At 38.8% G+C, this 21,790-nt stretch overlaps 1 protein-coding gene across 7 annotated transcripts in view; it reads left to right on the forward strand.

Annotated features, from left to right (window-relative positions):
* AKAP11 (A-kinase anchoring protein 11) overlaps nt 1-21,790 on the forward strand; it is a 48,173-nt gene that overhangs the window by 13,597 nt on the left and 12,786 nt on the right. For all 7 annotated transcript variants that reach the window (XM_026493332.4, XM_026493333.4, XM_026493334.4 and 4 more), the window contains exons 3-8: nt 4,063-4,179; nt 7,422-7,469; nt 8,922-9,056; nt 10,449-10,713; nt 11,279-15,788; nt 19,175-19,330. In XM_026493332.4, the coding sequence (XP_026349117.3) occupies nt 4,063-4,179; nt 7,422-7,469; nt 8,922-9,056; nt 10,449-10,713; nt 11,279-15,788; nt 19,175-19,330 (5,231 nt within the window). The remainder of the gene's footprint in view (nt 1-4,062; nt 4,180-7,421; nt 7,470-8,921; nt 9,057-10,448; nt 10,714-11,278; nt 15,789-19,174; nt 19,331-21,790) is intronic.

The following is a 21,790-nucleotide window of genomic DNA, read 5'->3' on the forward strand; positions in this document are numbered from 1 at the left end:
AATCATAAGGAAGAGAAAATACATTTACAGCAGCGAACCGTGTTCATTGAAAAAACCCACATGTAAGTGCACCCATGGAGTTCAAACCCGGTCGTTCAGAGGTCAACTGGACTTCGTTTTATTTGCTTTGTGTGTGTGTGTGTGCACGCACGGGCACGTGTTTACTTTCTGGCAGAACTACTTGAAAGTTACAGTCTTTTTTTTTTTTTTTTAAAGATTTTATTTATTTATTTGACAGAGAGAGAGACAGCCAGTGAGAGAGGGAACACAGGCAGAGGGAGTGGGAGAGGAAGAAGCAGGCTCCCAGCAGAGCAGGGAGCCCGATGCGGGGCTCGATCCCAGAACACCAGGATCACACCCTGAGCCAAAGGCAGACTCTTAACGACTGAGCCACCCAGGCGCCCCGAAAGTTACAGTCTTAATGTCTCTTCACTCCTGAATCATGCTTCTCCTAGGGATTATTGTATCCTCCCACGAAACAATAATGTAGTTATCACATAACAATAATATGGTTATCATATTCAAGAAAATTAAGTATAATTCCCTAATGTCCAATACGCAGACGTTCTCAGACTTCCTTTATTACCCTTAAAATGTCTTTTTCAGTCTTCCCCACCCCTAGCCACACTTCCATTTTGGATTCAGTCTGGACTTCTAGGCCTTGAGTTGCATTTGATGCTTATGACTTACTTACATTACTTTTGGTCTGAGAGTTTCTCCTCTTTCATTTATTTATTTATTTATTTATTTATTCATTCATTCATTCATTCAAGACTGAATTCTTGAACAGGCTAGGCCAGTTTCTTGTACAAGTCCCACATACTGGATCTGTGGTATTTAGCTTATTCCTCTCTCTTCTACATTTCATAGACTCTAGAAGTTAGCTGTCAAAGCTTGATTAGATTCAGGCTGAACATTTTTGGCAAGAATACCCTGTAGGATGACCTGAGAACAGAATTTCAGGTTTTCCTGTGATCAGTGGTGCAAGAATTGATCAGTTGATGAAGGTAGTAATGCTTCCAGAACTGTTCCATTTTAAAAGTATGTTTTCCATTTTCTGTTATCGAATAATCTATGAGATGATACTTGCCTGTGTGCAAATATCTTGTTTTTTTCCAACCACTTTTTATCTAATATTCTTGTCATCCTTGATGACCCTTTCCTGAATCTGTTATTTCCTAAAAGCTGTAAAATGATGATTTTCCTAATGTTATCTTCCTTTTACACTTATTAGCTAGAATTCTTAAAGAAAAGCCTTCTCTCATTAATCTTAAATGAACTACAGTATCTCCTATCAAGGCTGGGTAAATAAATGCCTTTGAATTACCAATTTTCAGATTAATAATTTGATGGAATAGGCATGTGAGTTTATTTCCATTCATTTATTCATTTGTATTGCTCTGGATTCATTGATTTTAAAAATTCTATGTTTTACAATCTTTTATTTATAATCATTTATTCATTTACTCATTTAAGTTGCTCAAGGGGTCTCAGACATGGTCCCCTCTAAACTGGTGCCTGTATCCTTTTATATTAGGCTCTTAATTCTTTGACTGCTTCCCTGCTTTCTGGTATAACAGATTAACCCGGTTTTACCTTCTACTTTCCCTTCCTCAGATTTGGAATTGGCTATTTCTCGAAAGAACCCCTTCTGGTATTTAGAAATCAAGTACTCTGGGTACTAGGAGTACTCATTGCTCCTTCAGTGTCATGAATTATATCAATAGTTTAGGTTCAGATTTCATATTTTACCTTTTTTTTTTTTAGTTGTTTGTATCTCAGCCTATAAACCTCTACTCATTAATGAAAACAGAATCATTTAAAATTTAGAATATTTTTAAGCCCATAGAAAAGTTGAGAAAAGAAGCCAGTACAATGAACACTATACATATCCTTCACTTGGGTTCACCCTCTGTTAACATTTTGCCATACCCATTCTGTCTGTGCGTGTATACAAATATACCTGTGCACGTGCACACACAGGCACGCACCCACACACTTCCCTTTTGAAACGATGTGAGAGTCGGCTGCCTACATCTCTTAAGAACATCAGCATCATTACCGCCCCTCAGAAAATTATTAATTCAGTAACATCATCTAACATGCAGTCCATATACAAATTTCCCTAATTGTCTCAAATATCTGTGTTACTTTTACCTTGCTCTTCATCTAGGATCCAATCAAGATTCACACTTTATTTGGGTATTGTGTCTCTTTGATCTCCCCCCAGTATCACCAGATATCTCCAGTATAAAGACCTGTATCCTTTATAATTGGTACAATTAATAAGTAATCTATCTATAGGGTGATGCTGGAAGAGAGTGTGAGTATCCTGTTGCCCAGTAGCTTTTAACCCAGTGATAGGATACATTGATAATCTTTCCCTAATTCAGTAATTACATTGGGATTGACAAATGGCATTTGTAAATCTTGTCATTCTGTCCATATTTGTCACCCAGCATTCTTACGTAAGGAAGTGTTCTCCCCCCACCCCCATCCTTTTATCTGTCTCTTTTAATGGATTCAGAGATTTAAAAAAAAAATCTAGTTGTTACAATCTATTACCATTTTTATTCTTTGATGCCTAAATTTGGCCAGTGGGAATTCCTTCAGGTTGGCCTCTATTTCCTTTTTTTTTTAAATTTTAATTCCGGTATAGTTATTATACAGTGTGATACTAGTTTCAGCCATACAATACAGTGATTCAACACTTCTATATATTACTCAGTGTTCATCACAGTAAATGTGCTCTTAATCCCCTTCGCCTGTTGCTGCTGTGTTCTTTTGAAATGACCCATTTAGTCCCTGAGCACTTCGTTGCTTTCTGTCACAGTTAAGATGTTCCACCCACACGTCATGTTTACAATGCCTCCAGCCTAGAACCAGCCATTTTCCCAAGAGCTCTAGTTCTTTTAATTGGCAGAATGGTATTTAGAAACCAAAATCTGGGTGCATTACTACTGAGAGTCATTGCTTCTGTGATGTTTCAGTGGAGAAATGTAGTAGAACATGTGTTTAAAGAATCATGAGTTCATATTGATAATTCATATTCAAATTAATATTATATTTTTTTCTTTACTGCTTTGGTTTCATACATATCTCGTCTTTTAAACCAAATATTTCCAATAACTTCTTATTAAATTAGCAAACATTTGTTGAGTTCATATAGTATGTGAGGTACTGAAATCTGAGGAAACACGTTGAGTCAAGTATAGTCTCTGACCTCAATAATTTGGTTTAATGGTAGGAAAGACATGTATATATGAAAACAGGAGGTAATATGTTGTGATACGGATTAAATGATCTCAGTGTGTAGATAATACAGTAGAAACCTTGATTTGAATAAGGGGTGGGAAAATCTTCACAGGTCTTGGGCTGGGTAGGATTTCTACAGGAAAGGTTAGGGAGTAAGGACATTTCTAAGAAGAGGAGATCAGTAAATCAGTGAAAGGAGAATAAGGTAGAATGAAATAATGTTCTCTTTATATCTGACTGTAATACCCATTATTATCTTTAGGTAACTTTTTCCTCTCCCTGTTCCTTTGTGTTTGTAACCTCTCCCCTACCAAATCCTGAAAACTTTCCCTCATTTTATCATATAGCTGCCTTAGAACCCCTGAAAAGCCTTAGCTTGGGTTATTATTTCTTTTTTCCATTTCCACCTTTGTTATGAGAGTAATCACTTCAGTCAGCACGCCTTAACTGTAGCGTCCACGTCATCTTACTCCTTCTGTAGTTGTTGCCAGTGACTTGGAAATCAGGTATGCAGTGTGTTGGGTTTTAGTGTGGGGTAAGAGTGAGTGAGCCCAGAGTGAGGGCCTCATGAGCTCCAGTAGGTCGAATGCCTGGGTTGTGGTGTGTGTGTGTTTTGAGCATGTGGAACTCTTGATGAAGCCCTCTGTTGGTTCTTCCCCTCAGCTCAGCTGAGGTCTGTATATATCCACAGGTGCCAAATGAATATCAATCGGAGAGTTAGTGACTCTACATTTAAAAATAGAACATCTCCAGGATCTTTTACCTTGTCTTAGAATTGAATAAATTAAGAATATCTTTTATTTTCAGAGCTTCAGTGAAGATGTGTTCCAGTCTGTCAAGTCCTTATTGCAGAGTGAGAAGGAACTATGCAGTGTATCAGCAGAGGATTGTTTAAAGCAGGATGAACATGTCAATTTGACTGAGGTTTGACATAATACGTTCTATATCTCTTCCTGTATTTTCATGCTTCTTTGTAAAGCTGCATCATCTATTTGTAAATTGCCGAAATCTCTACATATTAATACATGCGTGAGAAATAACTGTTTTAAATACTGGCTCACATAATTGTCTTAGTGTATTATAGGGAGCACATTTAATTCAGTGCAAGGGCATTGTTGATCACGGTCACTGCACATACAGCACTGTATTAGGTGATTCCTGCTATATTCAATAATTCGTACTTTAATACTTAAATTTTCTACTCTGAAACATGAAATATATACTGTTTTCTTTATTCAGTTTTTGGTTATTATTCATTTTCTTGCTTATTTAAATTCAGTACTTTGATACAAAAGGAAAAAGTAGTGATAAATTTACTTTGAAATTAATGTATTTACTTCTCAAGGTACACTACTTGCTCGCCGATTTCTGTGCTACATCAGTGCTTCCAGTCTTTGTTTGGGCTTATTACCATGAAAAGAAGTAATTTTTTTCCTGCAGTGTAGCCATAGTCCATCAACACATTCATGTCCCCAAATAAGAGAAGTAAGGTATTAGGCTGTTCAAGCTCAAAAGTGGTAAGTATGTTAGTTAAAAAAAAATTTTTTTGAAACCAAGGATCTAATAAAAAAAAATCTTGATTATTATTATTTTTGGGAAGGATTTTCTTTCATCTTCCTTGAGAAACTATATTTGAAGTAGTTCCAGAGGATGGTGAGCAGCCCTTTTAGGCCTACAGCATTCTCCGGCTTGAGCCTTTTTCTTTTGTGTCAGCTAATTTCTGTGGCTCTTGACTATTATCTTCTCTGTTATCCCTTCTGCTTTGCTTTAGTAAAGCTGAGCCTCTCTTAATCTCCTCAGTTGTTGCCAAGTGTGACAGGTCTCCTGTGTCCTTCTGCCCTCAAACAGTTTTCCAGCCGCTCTCTCTCCAGCTGCTGACGTAGTGCCTTTCCGAGCCCACATTCTTTGGTGAGGCCTTCCTCGATCAATGGGAAATATAAAACTACTGGCATCTTCAAAACCCCGTGTCAGCTTATTTTCTCTTTTGTATTCAGAAAAAGGAAGCTTGAAAGAATAGAAGGAATTTCTGTCTCACTTGAGGGTGTGCATATCACAAAGTATTTTTTCGAAGAAAGGAAGGAAGCTCGTTTCTGAGCGTCTTTGTTACTGAGTGTCTGTGGTGTGTGAGGCACTTTCTTCCATGTTTTCCGATTAACCCTCTCACCTGAGGAAGAGGAGTTGTGTTGCTCTGAGTTTTATAGATGAGGAGACTGGCTCCTAGAACACAACAGTTTATCTAGAAACCTGGAAATTAACTGTAGCACTTTTGGGAAGTGATAACCATAGTTAGTCAGAATAACGATCCTGGGGTAACGTAATATTCTGACTTGTTTGTGAGTCATCAGAAAGAGATCAAAAGTATACTGAGTGTTGCTTTATATTTTAACTATGCTGCTTTCCCTTAATTCTTGAGAATTGATTTTCCATATTGCTATCATTTAAGTACTTCATATTTTTAGTCACAGTACTTGCTTAGTCGACAGTTTACCATTCTGTCTTCAAATGGAAATTTTTTCTTCGTATGATGTTAAAGACAAAGGGAATATAAATTTTAAAAATAATATTTTTGGGGGGTTATAAAAGTGATACATGATCCTTATAGAAAATTAAGAAATACTGCAAGCATCAAAAAGAAAATGCCTATCAGGGATGCCTGGGTAGCTCAGTCGGTTAAGCATCTGCCTTCAGCTCAGGTCATGATCTCAGGGTCCCACCATCGAGTTCCGCATTGGGCTCCATGTTCAGTGGGGAGTCTGCTTGTCCCTTTGCCTGCTGCTCCCCCTGCTTTTGCATGCTCTCTGTCTCTCTCCCCCACCCCCAACAAATAAATAAATAAAACCTTAAGACAAAAAAAAAGAGAGAAAATGCTTATCATTAATCTTATGAATTAGGGGGAAGAAATGTGAAAACGGGCATCTGGGTGGCTCAGTCATTAAGTGTCTGCCTTCGGCTCAGGGCGTGATCCCAGGGTCCTGGGATCAAGCCCTGCATTGGGCTCCTTGCTCCGCTGGGAGCCTGCTTCTCCCTCTCCCACTCCCCCTGCTTGTGTTCCCTCTCTTGCTGGCTGTCTCTCTCTCTGTCAAATAAATAAATAAAATCTTTAAAAAAAAATGTGAAAACAGTAGAAAAAAATAAGATCACTTATAATTCCATCATCTAGAATTAATCACTGCTTATAGCTTGGTGTATTGCATTCCAGTACTATTTTTCACGCATATATTTTTAAAAATAAGGTTGAAATTGTATGCATACCTTGTATCATTTTTTCTGTAACTGGTCCTTTTTACTTAATAATGTGACATTTTTTTCATGCCATTAGATATTCTCTAGAAATTTAATTTATATAAACTTCTGCAGAGAAATCACTATATAAAGATGTTGAAGGAAATAAGTGGTAATATCACAGGAAGTCAATAGTGAGTCTTGGGGACCTAGCCCGGGAAGACCTTTCTGAGAGGGTGACATATAAGTTGGATCTTGAAGAATGGGGAGGAGCGAGGCACGTAAGCATCCAAGGACTAGAGACCCAGGTTCAGGGGGCGTTACTGCATAGCTCTCAGGCAAGAACATACTGGTCATGTTCTAGACCCAAAAAGGGGGCCCATGTATATGAATAAAAGTGAGGGAAGGTTGAAAGCACCAGCTAACCCAGAGCCTGGGGACCTCGGTTAGGACTTGGCGGTGGGAAGTGTGGGAAGGTTTTGACAAGGGAATGACATGATTATTACTGAGACCAGGTGGGACAGGACCGTAGTGCAGATGAGAAGTGGCAGCAGGGGGAATGGAGAGGGGTAGATGTATGGGAGATATGTTCGTGGAGTAGAGTTGACTAAACTTGCTAATGAAGTGGATGTGGGGAAGGTTGAAGAGCTGCATCATGGAACCAAATCTTTGGTGAAAAATCTTCGTGATGATCTTTGAAAAAACGAATCATTTTGTCCAAGACAGTCAGCATTTTAAAAATGTATTTATTTTTAATTGAGGTGTAATCGACATGTAACCTATTGGTTTCAAGCGTACTACATAATTGCTTCAACATTTGTATATAACAGTCAGCATTTTAATGTTTTATGTGCTCTTTTTCTGTATCTCAGCTCTCTCAGTCTAATTGTGATAAGACTTAAAAAAAACTCAAATTAATGGAGCTTTATTCCTTTTTTATTCAGGTCACATTTCTAGGTTTTAATGAAGAAACAGATGCCGCTCATATACAGGTATGGTCAATTTATTGAACTGGGAAAGACCATGGGAGATTATTTGGAACAAAATTTGAGACCATGAAATTTGCCTTATTTGCCCACAGTTTACACTAAACTCTTCTGTTATCATTCCCATTTAAAGCTAAAAGATGACATTCTGAGATCAACTCTTGAGTGTGCTTTGGACACTTTCACTTTTAGCATTTTCAGAGAATTCTTGTTACAGAAAGTAGTTTTAGGTTAGGAGACCACAGAATAATTTATCTGAGAAGGTTGCCAACCGCAGGCCAACTTTCCCTCTATGCTGTGCATAATGTAGAAAATGAGACTTGTTTTTTAATTTTGATGGTCTTTCTAATCTGACTTAATCAGATTATTTTATTTCTAATCGAGATAGAGTTCAATTTAAAAGGTGAAATTTGTAAAAAGTAATGATTAACCAGTGCAAAAATTTTAGCCTGATCTAGGCAGGTGTTTACAGAGAGACTGGTTATTGAGATTAGGATCAGCAAAGGAGAGCTTCACAGTTACCTCAAGAGGGTTGAAGCTTGTGTAGATGTGGTAGGCATCCTTTTTTTTTTTTTTCTTTTTCTTTTTGACCTTGTGCTGCTGCTTAATATTGGTGATTGCCATGTGTTTCCTTTCGTGGCAGTGAAGTGTCTCCCCAAAAGAAAAAGTAATACTGTTTACTTCTTTATGAATAATGCCTATCAGGCGATAATGAAAACTGCTGTGTGTCTTGATTGTGCCCTTGCCTGAAGGAAACCGTTTAGATAGAAGGCACACGAGAAGACATACTCCTGAGAAGAATGTAAGGCTGCAAAGAGGAGTGTTCCAGAGTATCTCTCTCTCAGTCTACTTCCTCTTAAAGAGTTACTGATAAAGTCCTGTTTATAAAGGAAAGTACTCTAGGAGGGGTCAAAGATGTTATTTCTTTCACTTGATAAAGTATTTACATAAAAAGGGCAAGTGAGAAAAAAATAAAATCTGTTTTCCTTAACATTAATCTTCATAAAATTTTCAGTCAGAGTCTAATAGAATACCTTGAAGTGGAAAGGCAGAGAAATAGATTTGTGTTTTATAAATATAAAACTTAAGCTCCAAGAAGCACATTCTATTGGGAAGAATCCCTATATGTGGGAAATATTCCATGATTAACCTGAAGATTGCAGGTTGACATTTGCAACTAAAAATTATTAAAAGCCTAATTTTCACGGATGGGTGAGGTACCATGTAAAAATGTTTCAGAGCTTGATGTCAGTGCTTTAAAAGGCTACAGAAGTAGCAGGTATTAAAATATTTTAGCACATTTTATTTTTGAGTTAAATCGTATATGATAAACTACATATGTTAACTATTTTGAACTGGGAAATGTATTAATGGTAGACCTTATGGTTTTTGGATAAGGCCCACATTATAGGAATCTTAACAAAAGTGTTACTTACTGTATTACTCTTTTTAAATTAGGATTTAGCTGCAGTTTCTTTGGAACTTCCAGATCTTCTGAATTCACTGCACTTCTGCAGTCTAAATGAAAACGAAATTATTTGTATGAAGGATATAAGTAAATCATCAGATATAAACAGTGGTCCTCTAAATCAGGTAACTTTTATCTATCATTTCGAATGTTTTTCAGGGCAAATTTTACAATGACATTTGATGGAAAGAAGTTTTACATGCTTGGATGAAGTTTCTTTCTTTTTTTTTTTTTTTTTAATGCTATCTCAAGGAAATATGGTTTGTAGGAAACATAACTCAGGATGCTTTGAAGTCACTGAAGGATAGAATAATTTTGACCATAGCTTTAAATTGGATTTTTCATGCGTGAAGTTCCCTAAATGATATACAAGTACATATTTTTTTTTTTCCTGAAAATTCATTTCTGGATTTCTTGAATTTCTTCTACCTTTATGTAAACTGTAGGAGCTTTCCCTCCTTTATGGCCAATTCCACATTCATATAAATACTGTGTCAGTGTTTTAGAGAACATACTCTAACTTGTTTTCTGTTAAAAAAAAAATTCGTTATAAAGTTGACATCTGAAAGATGTTTTCTTTATTTATAAATACAAATGTTACCATTTCAGACAGGTAGTTTTATAACATTCAGCCTTTAGTTCTTTAGTAAGTATTGTTTTGTTGATAATGTGTCAAAGAAAAATGCTTTGCATGTTTTACCTCCTAAAAATTGAATCAGTAGGTTTGAGTTTAGATTACTTATTCCAAGTACAAAAGACTACTGTGGTCATTATGAGGTCTGTAGGTGAAGGTAGAGCTGCTTCCCTCATTTCCTTCGTTACGCTCTTCATTTATATTTACTTTTATTTATATGCTAGGATTACGAGAAGTCATTAGCTATTATATTTAATTTCCAGCGTTTTTCACTGAGTCATTTGTCAATATTTGCATTTTTTTAAAGATAATATGTATGGGAAAAAACCTGATGATTTATATTTTGAATCAGAGCTGTAAACTTTATTGTTAAATTGTATTGTAATACTAGGGAAATTTAGGTAAAAGGAAGGGAAGATTCTTTTGTGAAAGGAGGGAAGGTGGTATGCTGCTGGAAGCTACTGGAAAATGGGATACAGAAACAGAATAGAACCTGGTTCCTGCCCTCCGGCAGTTCACAGTGTCATTGGTGAGCCAGGTTAATGAACAAGGAAACTCATGGGGCTGTATAATAATATAGGAACACGTAATTGCCAGAGAGATGGATAGTCAGTTCTGTAACATTTCAGGAGATAGAATTGGTGGAATTTGAGTAACGATGAGAGAAAGATTGGGAGAAAAAGAGATTGGGAAGTGAGAAATGTTGTAGAGAAAGAATGAAGAAAAGAATTAACAGTATGAAATCAGGCAGCCTCTCGGGATGCCTGCATTTCTTTTTTTCCCTGAGATTGTGTTATTTCTAAGCTTCACTTCCAGATAATATGCTTTGTATGTATAATATGTTTTGAAAGTAAAATTATTTTTATTATCTTTCACCCCCAAGAGTCAGCATTCTGGAATGCTCTGTGTCATGAGAGTGTCACCTACATTACCAAGACTCAGGATTGATTTTATCTTTAGTCTCCTAAGTAAATATGCTACTGGTATAAGATATACCCTGGACACATACTTGGATCAGAAACGCCAACTTGAGACCGCTGAGGAAGATGATGATGACACCAACCAGTCCGTGTCTTCCATAGAGGACGACTTTGTCACTGCTTTTGAGCACTTAGAGGAAGAAGAGACCTCAAAGCCATATAATGATGGTTTGTTCTTTACTAGACTTTTTCTTGAAAAAGGAAATTAAAGTTTAATAGTTTTTAAAGTTTTCAGGCTGAGTTCAATTAAATTCATTTTGAAATTTGATGCGATTTAAAAATTTTAATCTTTTTTTTGATTGTGCAAGGAATTCATTTTCTTGTGCTTTTTAAGTTCATTGTTGTCTGGTTCTTAGTTTTGCTATTTCTGTTCTTATTTTGGTAGTTCTGTTCAAGTACTGTTTACCTCATTACATTAAGTGTTTGGACCATGCCTGGGTTCAAATTTGAGAAGAGTTAGCTGGTAGAAGGACCGTATTAGTGTTTCTAACACATGTGACAAGAAGCTAAGCATTTCACTGACCAGGTATTCCCAGATGCGAGGTAAAATGAAATTATTTTAGTAAAAGGTATATTTGCTCTCAAGAGTGATTTGGGACGAATCTGGTAAACCACATAGTCTAGTGACAAGGAAATATTTCATGCTTCAAGTCTACTTCTTCCCATTGATAATAAATTAATTTTTGAAGATTCTGTTCAAGAATAATTTGATCATTTTGTTCTTTTCCTATAGGAATAAATATTCCTGCACTGAAGAGCCAGTGTGATGCTGCGTCACAGACTTCTTCTGGTCACCATTTAGAAACCCATGATTTAAGGATTCTGGTTAGCTCTGGGAGGCAGAAGTCACTGGCTAACCCTTCAACGTCCTTACTAAATATGCTGGGACATAAAGAACTACCTTCTGTGAAAACTTCAGTCACCACCTTAATTTCTGAGCCTTGGATGCAGAAGAGTTTCTACAGGTCATCTAATGCTTCAGATAAAGGTAGTGATGCTCAGAAGATGGTTTTTTCTTCTTCTCCAGCCTACTCCTCGGAATCTGAATGCTCCAGTCCAAGTCCTGTTATTTTCTTGGATGAGGAGGGTTATCAGAAAAGTTTAAAAGCAAAACTTGAGTTACCTAAAATTCCTGTGATGAAAGATGATATAGAGGATTCAGACTCAGAAGTAAGTGAATTTTTTGACAGTTTTGATCAGTTTGACGAACTAGAACAAACTTTAGAGACTTCTTGTCCATTTCCAAAAGATCCTGTCCTAGGAAAGCCATCACAAAAGAAAGGACACAAACATGAAAAATCGTGTTCTGTAACCACTACTATGAATCCTCAAAAATTCAAGTTTGATCGTCCAGCTCTCCCAGCCAACGTTAGAAAGCCGACTCCTCGTAAACCAGAATCCCCTTACGGTAACCTGTGTGGTGCTCCAGATTCACCCCGCCCGGTGAAGGCGTCAGGGGAAGACAGCGGTGTGTTTAGCCCTATTCGATCCTCTGCCTTCAGTCCTCTTGGTGGCTGTACTCCAGCTGAATGTTTTTGCCAAACAGATCCTGGTGGAGACAGGATCCATGAAAATCATGATTCTGTTTATTACACCTATGAGGATTATGCCCACAGCATTTCATGTGAGGTACTGGGCTCTGTTCTTCATACCCAACACACAAATGGAACCTCAAACATGCATAGTATTAAAAAGGGAGAAAATAAAACGACAGCTCTTAAGAGTGAAAGCCTTGATCAAAAAAGTAAATCTAAAAATAAATCCTTGATGATTAAAGATAGCATTCAGAAATTTGCGTCAGATCTCGTGGAAAAAAGTTTTGGCAGTGCATTTAAAGACTTACAGAAAGGAGTCTCTTCATGTACCAACGCATTGTGTCACTTAGCCGTCAAATTGACATCCTCCGTTTTTCAGACGGCATTTAACGAACTGAGAAGGCAGTGTGCGTTTTCACTGAGAGAGCGCGCCATTAGCGGTCTGGCTAATTTTTTGGTGAGTGAAGCTTTAGCAAATGCTTTGCAGGATTTACAGTATGTTAAGAAGCAGATATTCACAAACACAGTGGCGAGGTTTGCTGCGGATCTTGCCGAAGAGCTTGTTTTTGAAGGCATCATGGAAGTGTGTCAGTTTTCCTATCCTCCAACCCCCGTATCTCCACAGTCTTGGTCGCTGGACTGTGAGGACCGAGTAGTCAAGTCCTATGCACAAGACCTGTCTGAGTCTGTAATCCAGGAAGCGTTCATTGAGCTTTCGCAGGTCAATGTGACCTTCACAACCAAGGCAGCGGTTAGTGTTTCTACAGATAACCTGAAGTGTGCGAGCACAGAAAATGCAGTGCCATTGACACAGACCTCCACGTGTTCCCCTGCTTTTCACAGTCAGACAGTTACGGCGCCAAGACCCGTTCCGGACTATAAAAAGGAATACACAGTACAGCAGGCCTTGTTTTGTACTTCTGGAGTTGTTACTTCTATACCAGTGCCCTTGGCAGGAAGTGCCCTTCTCCCATATCATATTTCATCTAACATATACCAGGCAAAGTCTCATCGGTCATCTGATGACAGTAATTCGAATGGTGATTCTACCCAGACACGTGTTACCACAAAAAACAAAGAGGAAGTAGCATGTCTCAGAAATATTTGTTTACCCTCAGACCACAATCCAGGTAACCAGAAAGATTTGAAACCAACTAATGATGATACTGAAATGCAAAGGTCTTCAAAATTAACGAGCGATCCTGTGATTATTAGCAACTTTTCTGCCACAATGGTGCATACGATTGTAAATGAAACGTTAGAGTCAATGACATCCTTCAAAGGTACAAAAACAGTTGATGAACACACAGGCTGTGTAACTACAACAGTAAAGGGAAAACCCCTTCCTTTCCCCTCCGATCAAGCAACACCGCAACAGAGTGAAGCTAGCAATAAGGACATGTTTGCTGATCAGTTATCTAAATCTATTATTAAACATTCCATAGATAAAAGCAAATCAACGATCCCAAATGTAGATAAAAATGCTGAACCCAAGGAAGGCTTGCCTGTTTCCAGGGCAGAGTCACAGTTGACCTCCGAAAAGTTCCCCGAATTTCTTGATGCTCAAGATCACTTAACCCACTGTTCACTTGCAGCAGGAAAGGATTGTGTTCCAGAATGTAAAGGTTCGTCAGCTCACGGCTCTTCCTTAGAGACACTACCACCTTGTCCAACGACTGCGTGTCAGAAACCTGATTTGAAGGAAGTTACTAAAGACAAATCTGTGAAAAAGCATAATGTGAATAATACAGCACTTGAGCCCTTGTCTTTAGGGCAAGAACACCCTTTTCCTCATTCACATACTTTCTCATCCACAGCGCTTCCATGTGTAGATGGTGTGCATGTGGAAGAGAAACAGAAAATTAGAGACGGAAATGTAATACCAGATACTCCTCCCTCCACTCCCCTTGTGCCATCCCAGGCTAGTTCTGAATGGGATATCAAGAAGCTGACCAAAAAACTCAAGGGGGAATTAGCTAAAGAATTCGCACCTGCTACACCCCCCTCTACACCTCACAACTCATCTGTGGGTAGTTTGTCTGAAAATGAACAAAATACGATAGAAAAGGAAGAGTTCATGTTGAAACTCATGCGATCTCTTTCAGAAGAAGTTGAAAGTAGTGAGGAGGAAGAGCATCCAGGAGTGGATGGGAAGCCCGAGCACTCAGGGAAGAAAGTTCAGTTTGCAGAATCGCTAGCTACGCACATCATCTCTCTCGCAACAGAAATGGCAGCTTCCCACCTAGATAATAAAGTCACTCAAGAACCCAAGGTGAAAAGCCCTTGCTTAAATGTACAAAGTCAAAGAAGTGTGTCACCTACTGTTCTAAATCACTCAGAGGAAAATTTACAAACCTTGCACAATTTTGCAGGTGATTTGGCAGCGGAAGTCATCACGGAAGCTGAGAAAATAGCCAAAGTTAGAAGTTGTGTGCTTTTCAGGCAAAGGAGGAATAGTTGTTATGTTGGTGGTGGCCGAGATGATAGATCAGAAGAGAAGTTGGATATAGAGGCTGTGGCACGCTCAAGAGAAGTAGATCCCTTCATCCTTCCGCTACCACCAAGTTCTTGTATGTCTGGTCTGACCTACAAGTATCCCAGCTGTGAAAGCGTGACAGACGAGTATGCGGGTCACATCATCCAAGTGCTAAAACAGGAAGGCGGCAATAGTGAGTTAATAATGGACCAGTATGCCAATAGACTCGCTTATCGATCTGTTAAATCAGGATTACAAGAAGCCGCTAAGACTGCCAAAATGAAGTGCAGCTCAAAAATGTTCCCCGTGCAAAGCTCACAGGTGAAAACCAAGAACGAACTGTTCACATTCTTAAATAAAGGGCACCACCAAGAAGTAGATAGAGAACGACAAAGTAAAAGAAACGGAGGTTACCTCTGTAAAAATCAAACTTGTGAATGGACGCGGGATACGTATAAAAATGAGTGCTCTGAACTGTACAGTTTTTCAGCCTCTCTTGCTCACAGCATAACAAGAGATGTTAGAAAAGAGCTGACAGCATCTGCAGTTGGCTTGCCAAAATCCTTAACAGATTCTTGCCTTTATGAAAAGTCTGGACGTGATGAAGATACCAAGTCTCACATCGAGCCAGAATTGCTTCAGTCTCTTCAGTCTTCCTCACAAAATCACAAATGTTACCACAGTACGGGCAGCTTACCTGGGTGTGGTTATGGAGAGAATGTCGTTCAAGCTCTAGAGCAGTATGCTAAGAAAGTAGTGGGTGACACTTTAGAGCTAAGTTTAGGATTCGCAGCTTACCATGCGTCTGAGTCCGTGAAAGCAGCCGAGAGGGTCACTTACGCAGAAAAGTTGTCACCTCTTGTAAGTCAAGCTTGCAGATACTGTGACCGTAGAGAACTGCATGATTGCACTGGAAATTCATCTCTACACGTTTCCAGACAGGATTCACTTGCTAGTAGTAAGCCAGTTTCTAATTCAAAACTTAGCAATGTCTATCAGGAATCTAGAATTTTTCATCTTGATGTCCCACAAATTCATGTTGGTCTCGATAAAAAGACAGTGCTTGCTGAGAAGATAGTTGCGGAAGCTATTGAAAAAGCAGAGAGAGAGCTGAGCAATACCAGCTTGGTGGGTGATAGTGGAATCGGACAAGATGGCGTGAGCTTTGCTGAGAGCCTTACCACAGAAATAATGACGTCAGCAATGACGAATGTTGGCCGTGCAGTTAGCAGGTGAGTTCCAGATTCCTTTTGAGTCTTATAATAAAAAGAAAAGTTAAATTCGATCCTATGTATCTTTGGTCCTGTTAAGAACAGTGTGATTATTTTTAACGCTAAGTTAACAAAAAGTCTTCCCGTACTACATTTGTATGGGGTTTCATATCCCGTACATTACTCTCCATCTCTGTTGTCTCGTTATCCCCCCAACAGCCCTTTGGGGGAAGGTGTTAACCATTTCCCGAACTAGAAGAGGAGGCTTAGGGAGGATAGTCCTCGTGCCCCCGTTCACAGAGCTATGAAGTGAGTAAAGCTGGGTTGGAGTAACAGCTGGAGAGTTTTAGACGGCAAGTGGAGAGCATTACTGTGATCATCAGCTACTCTGAGATTAAATTTTTTTTTACAGTGTTTTCTTCTTTCTCTTCACAAAGGTAAGTTATCTTATAAAGAGCATAGTTTAACCAAAATGCTGTGAGGAAGAAAGCCTTAGAAAATCTCCAAAGATACCCATTACTGCCATCATTTCTCTTGAGGGGTCCCTGTCCAAGGGGACAGTTCTTTCTGATGGTCTCACAATGTCCTGTTCTTCAATAGCTGTGCCTTGTGCTCAGTGATTCTAACACCTTAGTTAAAATTTTCACTTTTAACCTTTTTTTTTCTCCCTGGAAAGCATCAAGACCAACTTATGTTACTAATTTGTAGGATTTTGTGAGTCCCACTGGACAGAGAAGGTTCCTAGGGTTGAGGTGGAATTTAATGGAGTCACAGGATTCCTCAGATTTTTTTAGTAGCTTTTGTCAAAGCCATGGCAAGGACCATCTCTCTTCTTAGCCATCTTACAACAGGGAGATGCCGTTTGGCCAGGACCCTGGAGTCCAGTTGTTTCATGGCGTCCTCTCCTGATGTGTCTGGTGAACCAAGGGAGCTCTCTGTTTGCTGTAATCAGGCAACCTCATTTCTCCGAGAGCAGGGGTTGGCGAACTATAACCCGCCGGCCAAATCTGCCCACTGCTTGGTTTTGTTTGTTTGTTTGTTTATTGTCTGTGAGCTAAGAATGGTTTTTACATTTCCTCAGTGGTTGATAAATCAAAAGAATACTATTTTGTGACATGTGAAAATTATATGAAGTTCAAATTTTAATGTTCATAAATAAAGTTATACTGGAGCACAGCTGTGCTCCTCCATTTATGTATTGTCTGGGGCTGGTTTTATGCGTAACGGCAGAGTTGAGTACTTGAAGTAGAGACATGGCCAACAGTGCCCAAGTGTTTGCTCTTTGGCCCTGTACAGTAAAAATGTACAAACCTGCATATCTTTGTTTATGAATGCCTGTCAGTTCTTAATATAATGACAGACATATAGTAAGTGGTTAATAAATACATGAATGAATAAGTGATAGGCCTTTCTACAGCTGAAGCAACCGTCCTCAAACAAAATTGGCCTCAGGCTATTTTAACGTTTTCTCCCTGTGCCTCCCCCTACCCCCAGGCCCTGGGAGGAAGAGAGACTCTCCCCTAGATTAGAGCCTCTCAGATATCCCTCCCAGGGCCTGATACATACTTTTGCTATTGATAGCTCAGTATTTTCCCTTCTTACTCCCTTGGGTGAGTAGGTAAGCCCCTGGAGTTACTCCTACAAGCTAGTGATGTCCTAGTCCAGCTTTTTATCAAGGCCACTAGAATATTAGTTTGTATTTCCTTTTCCTTTTCTCTTCTTAATAATTGTGTAGGGTGCTGTGTTGATTATTAAAAGCTGGCTCTAGTTTGTACAACGTCCTGTTTCCCATTTTCTATTTCTGAAGTTAAAATGGTTTGTCTGTCAGGCTTTAGAGGGATTCGTTCAGGTGGATTGTTTTTAAAGGTATCATTTGGCGTCCCCTTTCTTGTAAATGTTTGATTCATGAAAATAACCATAAATATTTCACAAAGCTGTAAGGTACAGAAGGGTGGTGTGGGGGTGGCATATGAGTGTCAAATGGGGAATTAAATGGTAGTGCATTTTTAGCAGAGCAAACATCTAAACTATATTCTGAGCTATTATTTCTTAGCCAGAATAACCTAGCAGTCATTAAAACTCTTCTCTGGACCTCATCTAGTGGGTCATTTCAGCCAAAAAACCATTAGATTATGGCACATTCCAGAAAAGAGTTAAAAATTTAAAAAAGAACAAAGTAGAGCTGTCTTATGGCTCAAAGCTATAATGTGCCTGTCCAGTATAATTCTGGTTGCTATATCTTAAATAAAAAATGAGGATAGCCCCAAAGGGGGGTGAGGCAGTTCAGGACTTATTCTGGGCACTGGGGATCCAGAAATAAGTAAAACAGTCAGAAATATGTGTTCTCTGGAGCTTAGGTTACAGCAGAATAAGACAAGTAAAATAGCCAAGCGTGTCACATGGTGATAAGTGCTTTGGAGGGAAACTGAAGCAAGGAAGGGAGGTGGGGCTGGGGATTGGAGGGGGGTGGCCTCAGGTGGGGATGGTGTGCAGTTTTGAATAGGTAGAGGGGGAAGCAACACTGATAAAATAACGTTTGAGCAAAGAGCCAAAGGTGAAGAGGGAATAAGTCACATGGGAATTGGGGCAGAGGGTGCATGTTGGGGAAGCAGCACAGAGGCAGGCGTGGCTGAAGTGAGTGGGCTGGGAAGAGTAATAGGTGGGACACGATGGAGACTAGGAGAGGGTATGTTATAAAGATCTGGCCTCTCATTCTGATTGGTGAGGAGCCGCTAGAAGGTTTGGATCAGAAGACTAACATTTTTCCTCTTCATCTTTAAAAATGTCATTTTCAACTGCTATGTTGAGAGTAAAATATAGAGGGGGCAGTTACAGTAATTGAACAGTGACCGGCCTTTCTTGTGAAGATGGAATAGAAATATAAATGTCTCTTCTTCATTGAGAAAAATAATGAGAAGTGTTATGATCCATGCTCGAAATCTTAAAGAGATTTGGCTAGTTTGACTCTAGGCTTGATTGACAGTACTAGAATTCCTTGAACCACTTTTTTGGTTCTTAAAGCCAGAAAGAGCTTCCTCTCAGTACAAATAAAAGTACTGTCTTACAAAGTAGGTGATAAACTTAGGAATTTGTGCTTCTCTGTAGTGGTCCCAGTTGAAAGTGCGAATTGCTTTAAAGAGAATTTAGATAAATATAGCACTTGGGATGGATACGTAACAGGTACAGCTCAGTTAACTTTGAAAGTAGTGTGCTCTCCTTCAAAGTCTCTTTATTAGCGGACACAAAGCGTTGGATGGGCCACTGGTGTGGCTGTCAATATTGATTCTGGTTTTTTTCATCTTTATTATCAAATTGATAGTCTTAGAATTCAGAATCTGATGATTTCAGATTGATTTTTTTTCCCTTCCTGCCCTCCCTCCATTCCTTCCTTCCTTCCTTTTTTTCAGTCCAAAAGAAATAGAAGATTTTCAGTCAACTGAGGCTTTCGTCAGCCAGCAGATGAATCTCAGTATTGGCGATGACAGTACTGGTAGCTGGTCCAATTTAAGTTTTGAAGATGAACACCAGGATGAAAGCAGCAGTTTTCATCACCTAAGTGAAAGGTAACTAAAATTGTGCATGTGGTTGCATAGTTTAGGTCCTCGGACCTCAGAAGTAAATTTATACTAGGTGTTTAAAAATTATGAATTCGAATGTATTTTTATTATCCATAATGCGGTCCTAATGGTTTTTCACATTTATTAGGTATAGAAATTAGCCAAGCTCGGTTTCTTCGGTTGTGCCAATCGTCAATATGAAAAATATTGCATACATTTTATACCCTTAGGATTTTCCTAGACTTTTGTATTTCTCACTTTTTAAAAAGGGTACCTTATTTCTTTAGAGGCTGAGAAAAAAGACAATGATCTGTAAAAGGTATCTAAATGACCCTGTGATTTTCTTATTATTAGTGAAAGTAGTATCTTTTTTTGGAAAGGATTCCTCACTTACCCTGCTATTCAGGAACAGAGTGACCTTGGAGCATTTATACTTGAATGACTGAAAATACGCAAACTCCTTATAAAAATGGTTTTGTACAACAGAAGGCATTTACATCATATATAACTTGTCGTAGTTTATTTTGTTTATAATAACAGCCTTTGGCATATTTTATTAATTCTGATACATTTGTTTCTTCTTAACTCTCTAAAGGTATTCCTGACTAAACTATAAAATGCCATAAATTTTTATCCACATTAATTGATAATTGGAAATAATCCATCCAGGGCTGAGTCTAGGGAGAGGAAAGGGTTCTTAGATTCAGGCTGTGGAAAGGACCCTGTGCAGCTTCAGTTGAACAGAACCCTTGGAATTGACTTACTAAGAAGTGGAGGTGAGAAGACTGTGGGAGGAGGGGACGAAGGGGAGGAAATGGCTTTTCCACCTGTTGGAACACATCATCTCAGAGCATTTTGTCTGTTGTTTGGATTAACCAGTAAGTATTAATATTTTTAAAAACATCTATTTTACCGTAGTTTCTTAAAATGGTATGTAAACCTCTAATACATTTTAAAATCTGGGTCCAAAAAGGCAGTCTTTAAAACTGGTAGTGGGAGGTAGGGGGAATATCACAAACATCATTTGGCCCTCTCCATAACTCTACCTGGAAGAGAATGTTAACACTTAAATTCTTCTCTCATCTTAGAGAAACACAGGCTTCTAGAATTTCAGTGAGGGTTGACGTTGCTGCTTAGGAAATCCTGGTGTTAAAATGGGTGAACTAGGGTTCATGGCCCGTGGCGTTAAGGGCCCTGTAGCCAGTTGAACAGTTCTGTGCAGAACGTTGTCTGATTGGATGGCTCTGTCCTTGTTTCTGTCCTCTTTAGCATTTTACTAGTGATAGAGAATAAGTAGAACCCCCCATCCTGCCCGCCCCCATCTGCGGTTTTGCTTTCCGTGGTGTCCCATGGTCAGTCGAGGTGCAGAAGCAGATGGCCCTCCTTCTGATGTGTTGTCAGAAGGTCACTTGTGCCTAACACTATGTCACTGTGCCTGTGTCATTCCCCCCACTTCATCTCCTCATGTAAGCATTTTATCATCTCACATCATCATAAGGATGGTAAGTAGATAGAAGAAGATACTTTGAGAGAGACAGACCACATTCACATAACTTTTATTATAGTATATTGTTATAATTTTATTATTAGTTTTCGTTGTTAACCTCTGACTGTGCCTGATTTATCAATTAAACTTCATCATAGGTATGTATGTAAAGAGAAAAATGTAGTATTTGTAGGATTTGGTACTATCCATGGTTTCTGGCATCCACTGCGGGCCTTGGAATGCATTGTCTGCAGATAAGAAGGGACTGCTATGCTCATTATTTGTGAATGACTTAAAACAAAGACGAAAATATCCTCTCATTAACAGAACCAAGTTTCAAAAAGACCGAATCAGGCGGAGACTAAAAGAATTATGTTTAACATGGGTAAACGCATTTGGTTCAGAAAATGAACTGAATTCAGGATGGGGAATAACTTCGCTTCACAGCATTTTGTCAGAAAAGCACCTGTAGTTTTAATTGAGCAAGTCTTAATAAGAACGATTATGCTCTGTGGTTATTAAGGTTCAAGCACAAAGAAAGAGTAGGGCTCCAAGGTGGGTAGTATGCTTGTTGAACATACGGTTTCTAGAGAGATTAAGACTCCCTAGGTCATTGGAGGTCTCAGGAATCTCGGATGATTTTAATGCCGGTGGTTCAGGGACCACACTTGAGATACGTGGCTGCACATGTGTCGTCTTTGAGGACAGCTGCTACAGGAACGGTAATTTTCTGATACAGAGATCAGATAGGAGATAAATGACTTCAGTGGTTTGGACACTTCATGTGCTTTTACTCCCAAGTAGGAAGTTTAGTAGAGGGCAGCAGTTAAAAAAGAAATCATAATTTCCGAGTTTCACAGGTGTTCATAAGGAGTGTCTTATTATTTGATCTGAAAGAGACCTGGTCTGTGTACGTGCATCTCTTAAGTATTTCAAGCAGTCTGTGAATTTCTTCAAAGTTATGTAGTAGATTAGGTAAG

The sequence above is a fragment of the Ursus arctos genome, unplaced genomic scaffold (assembly GCF_023065955.2).
Source record: "Ursus arctos isolate Adak ecotype North America unplaced genomic scaffold, UrsArc2.0 scaffold_10, whole genome shotgun sequence".
In the NCBI taxonomy this organism is placed as follows: Eukaryota; Metazoa; Chordata; class Mammalia; order Carnivora; family Ursidae; genus Ursus; species Ursus arctos.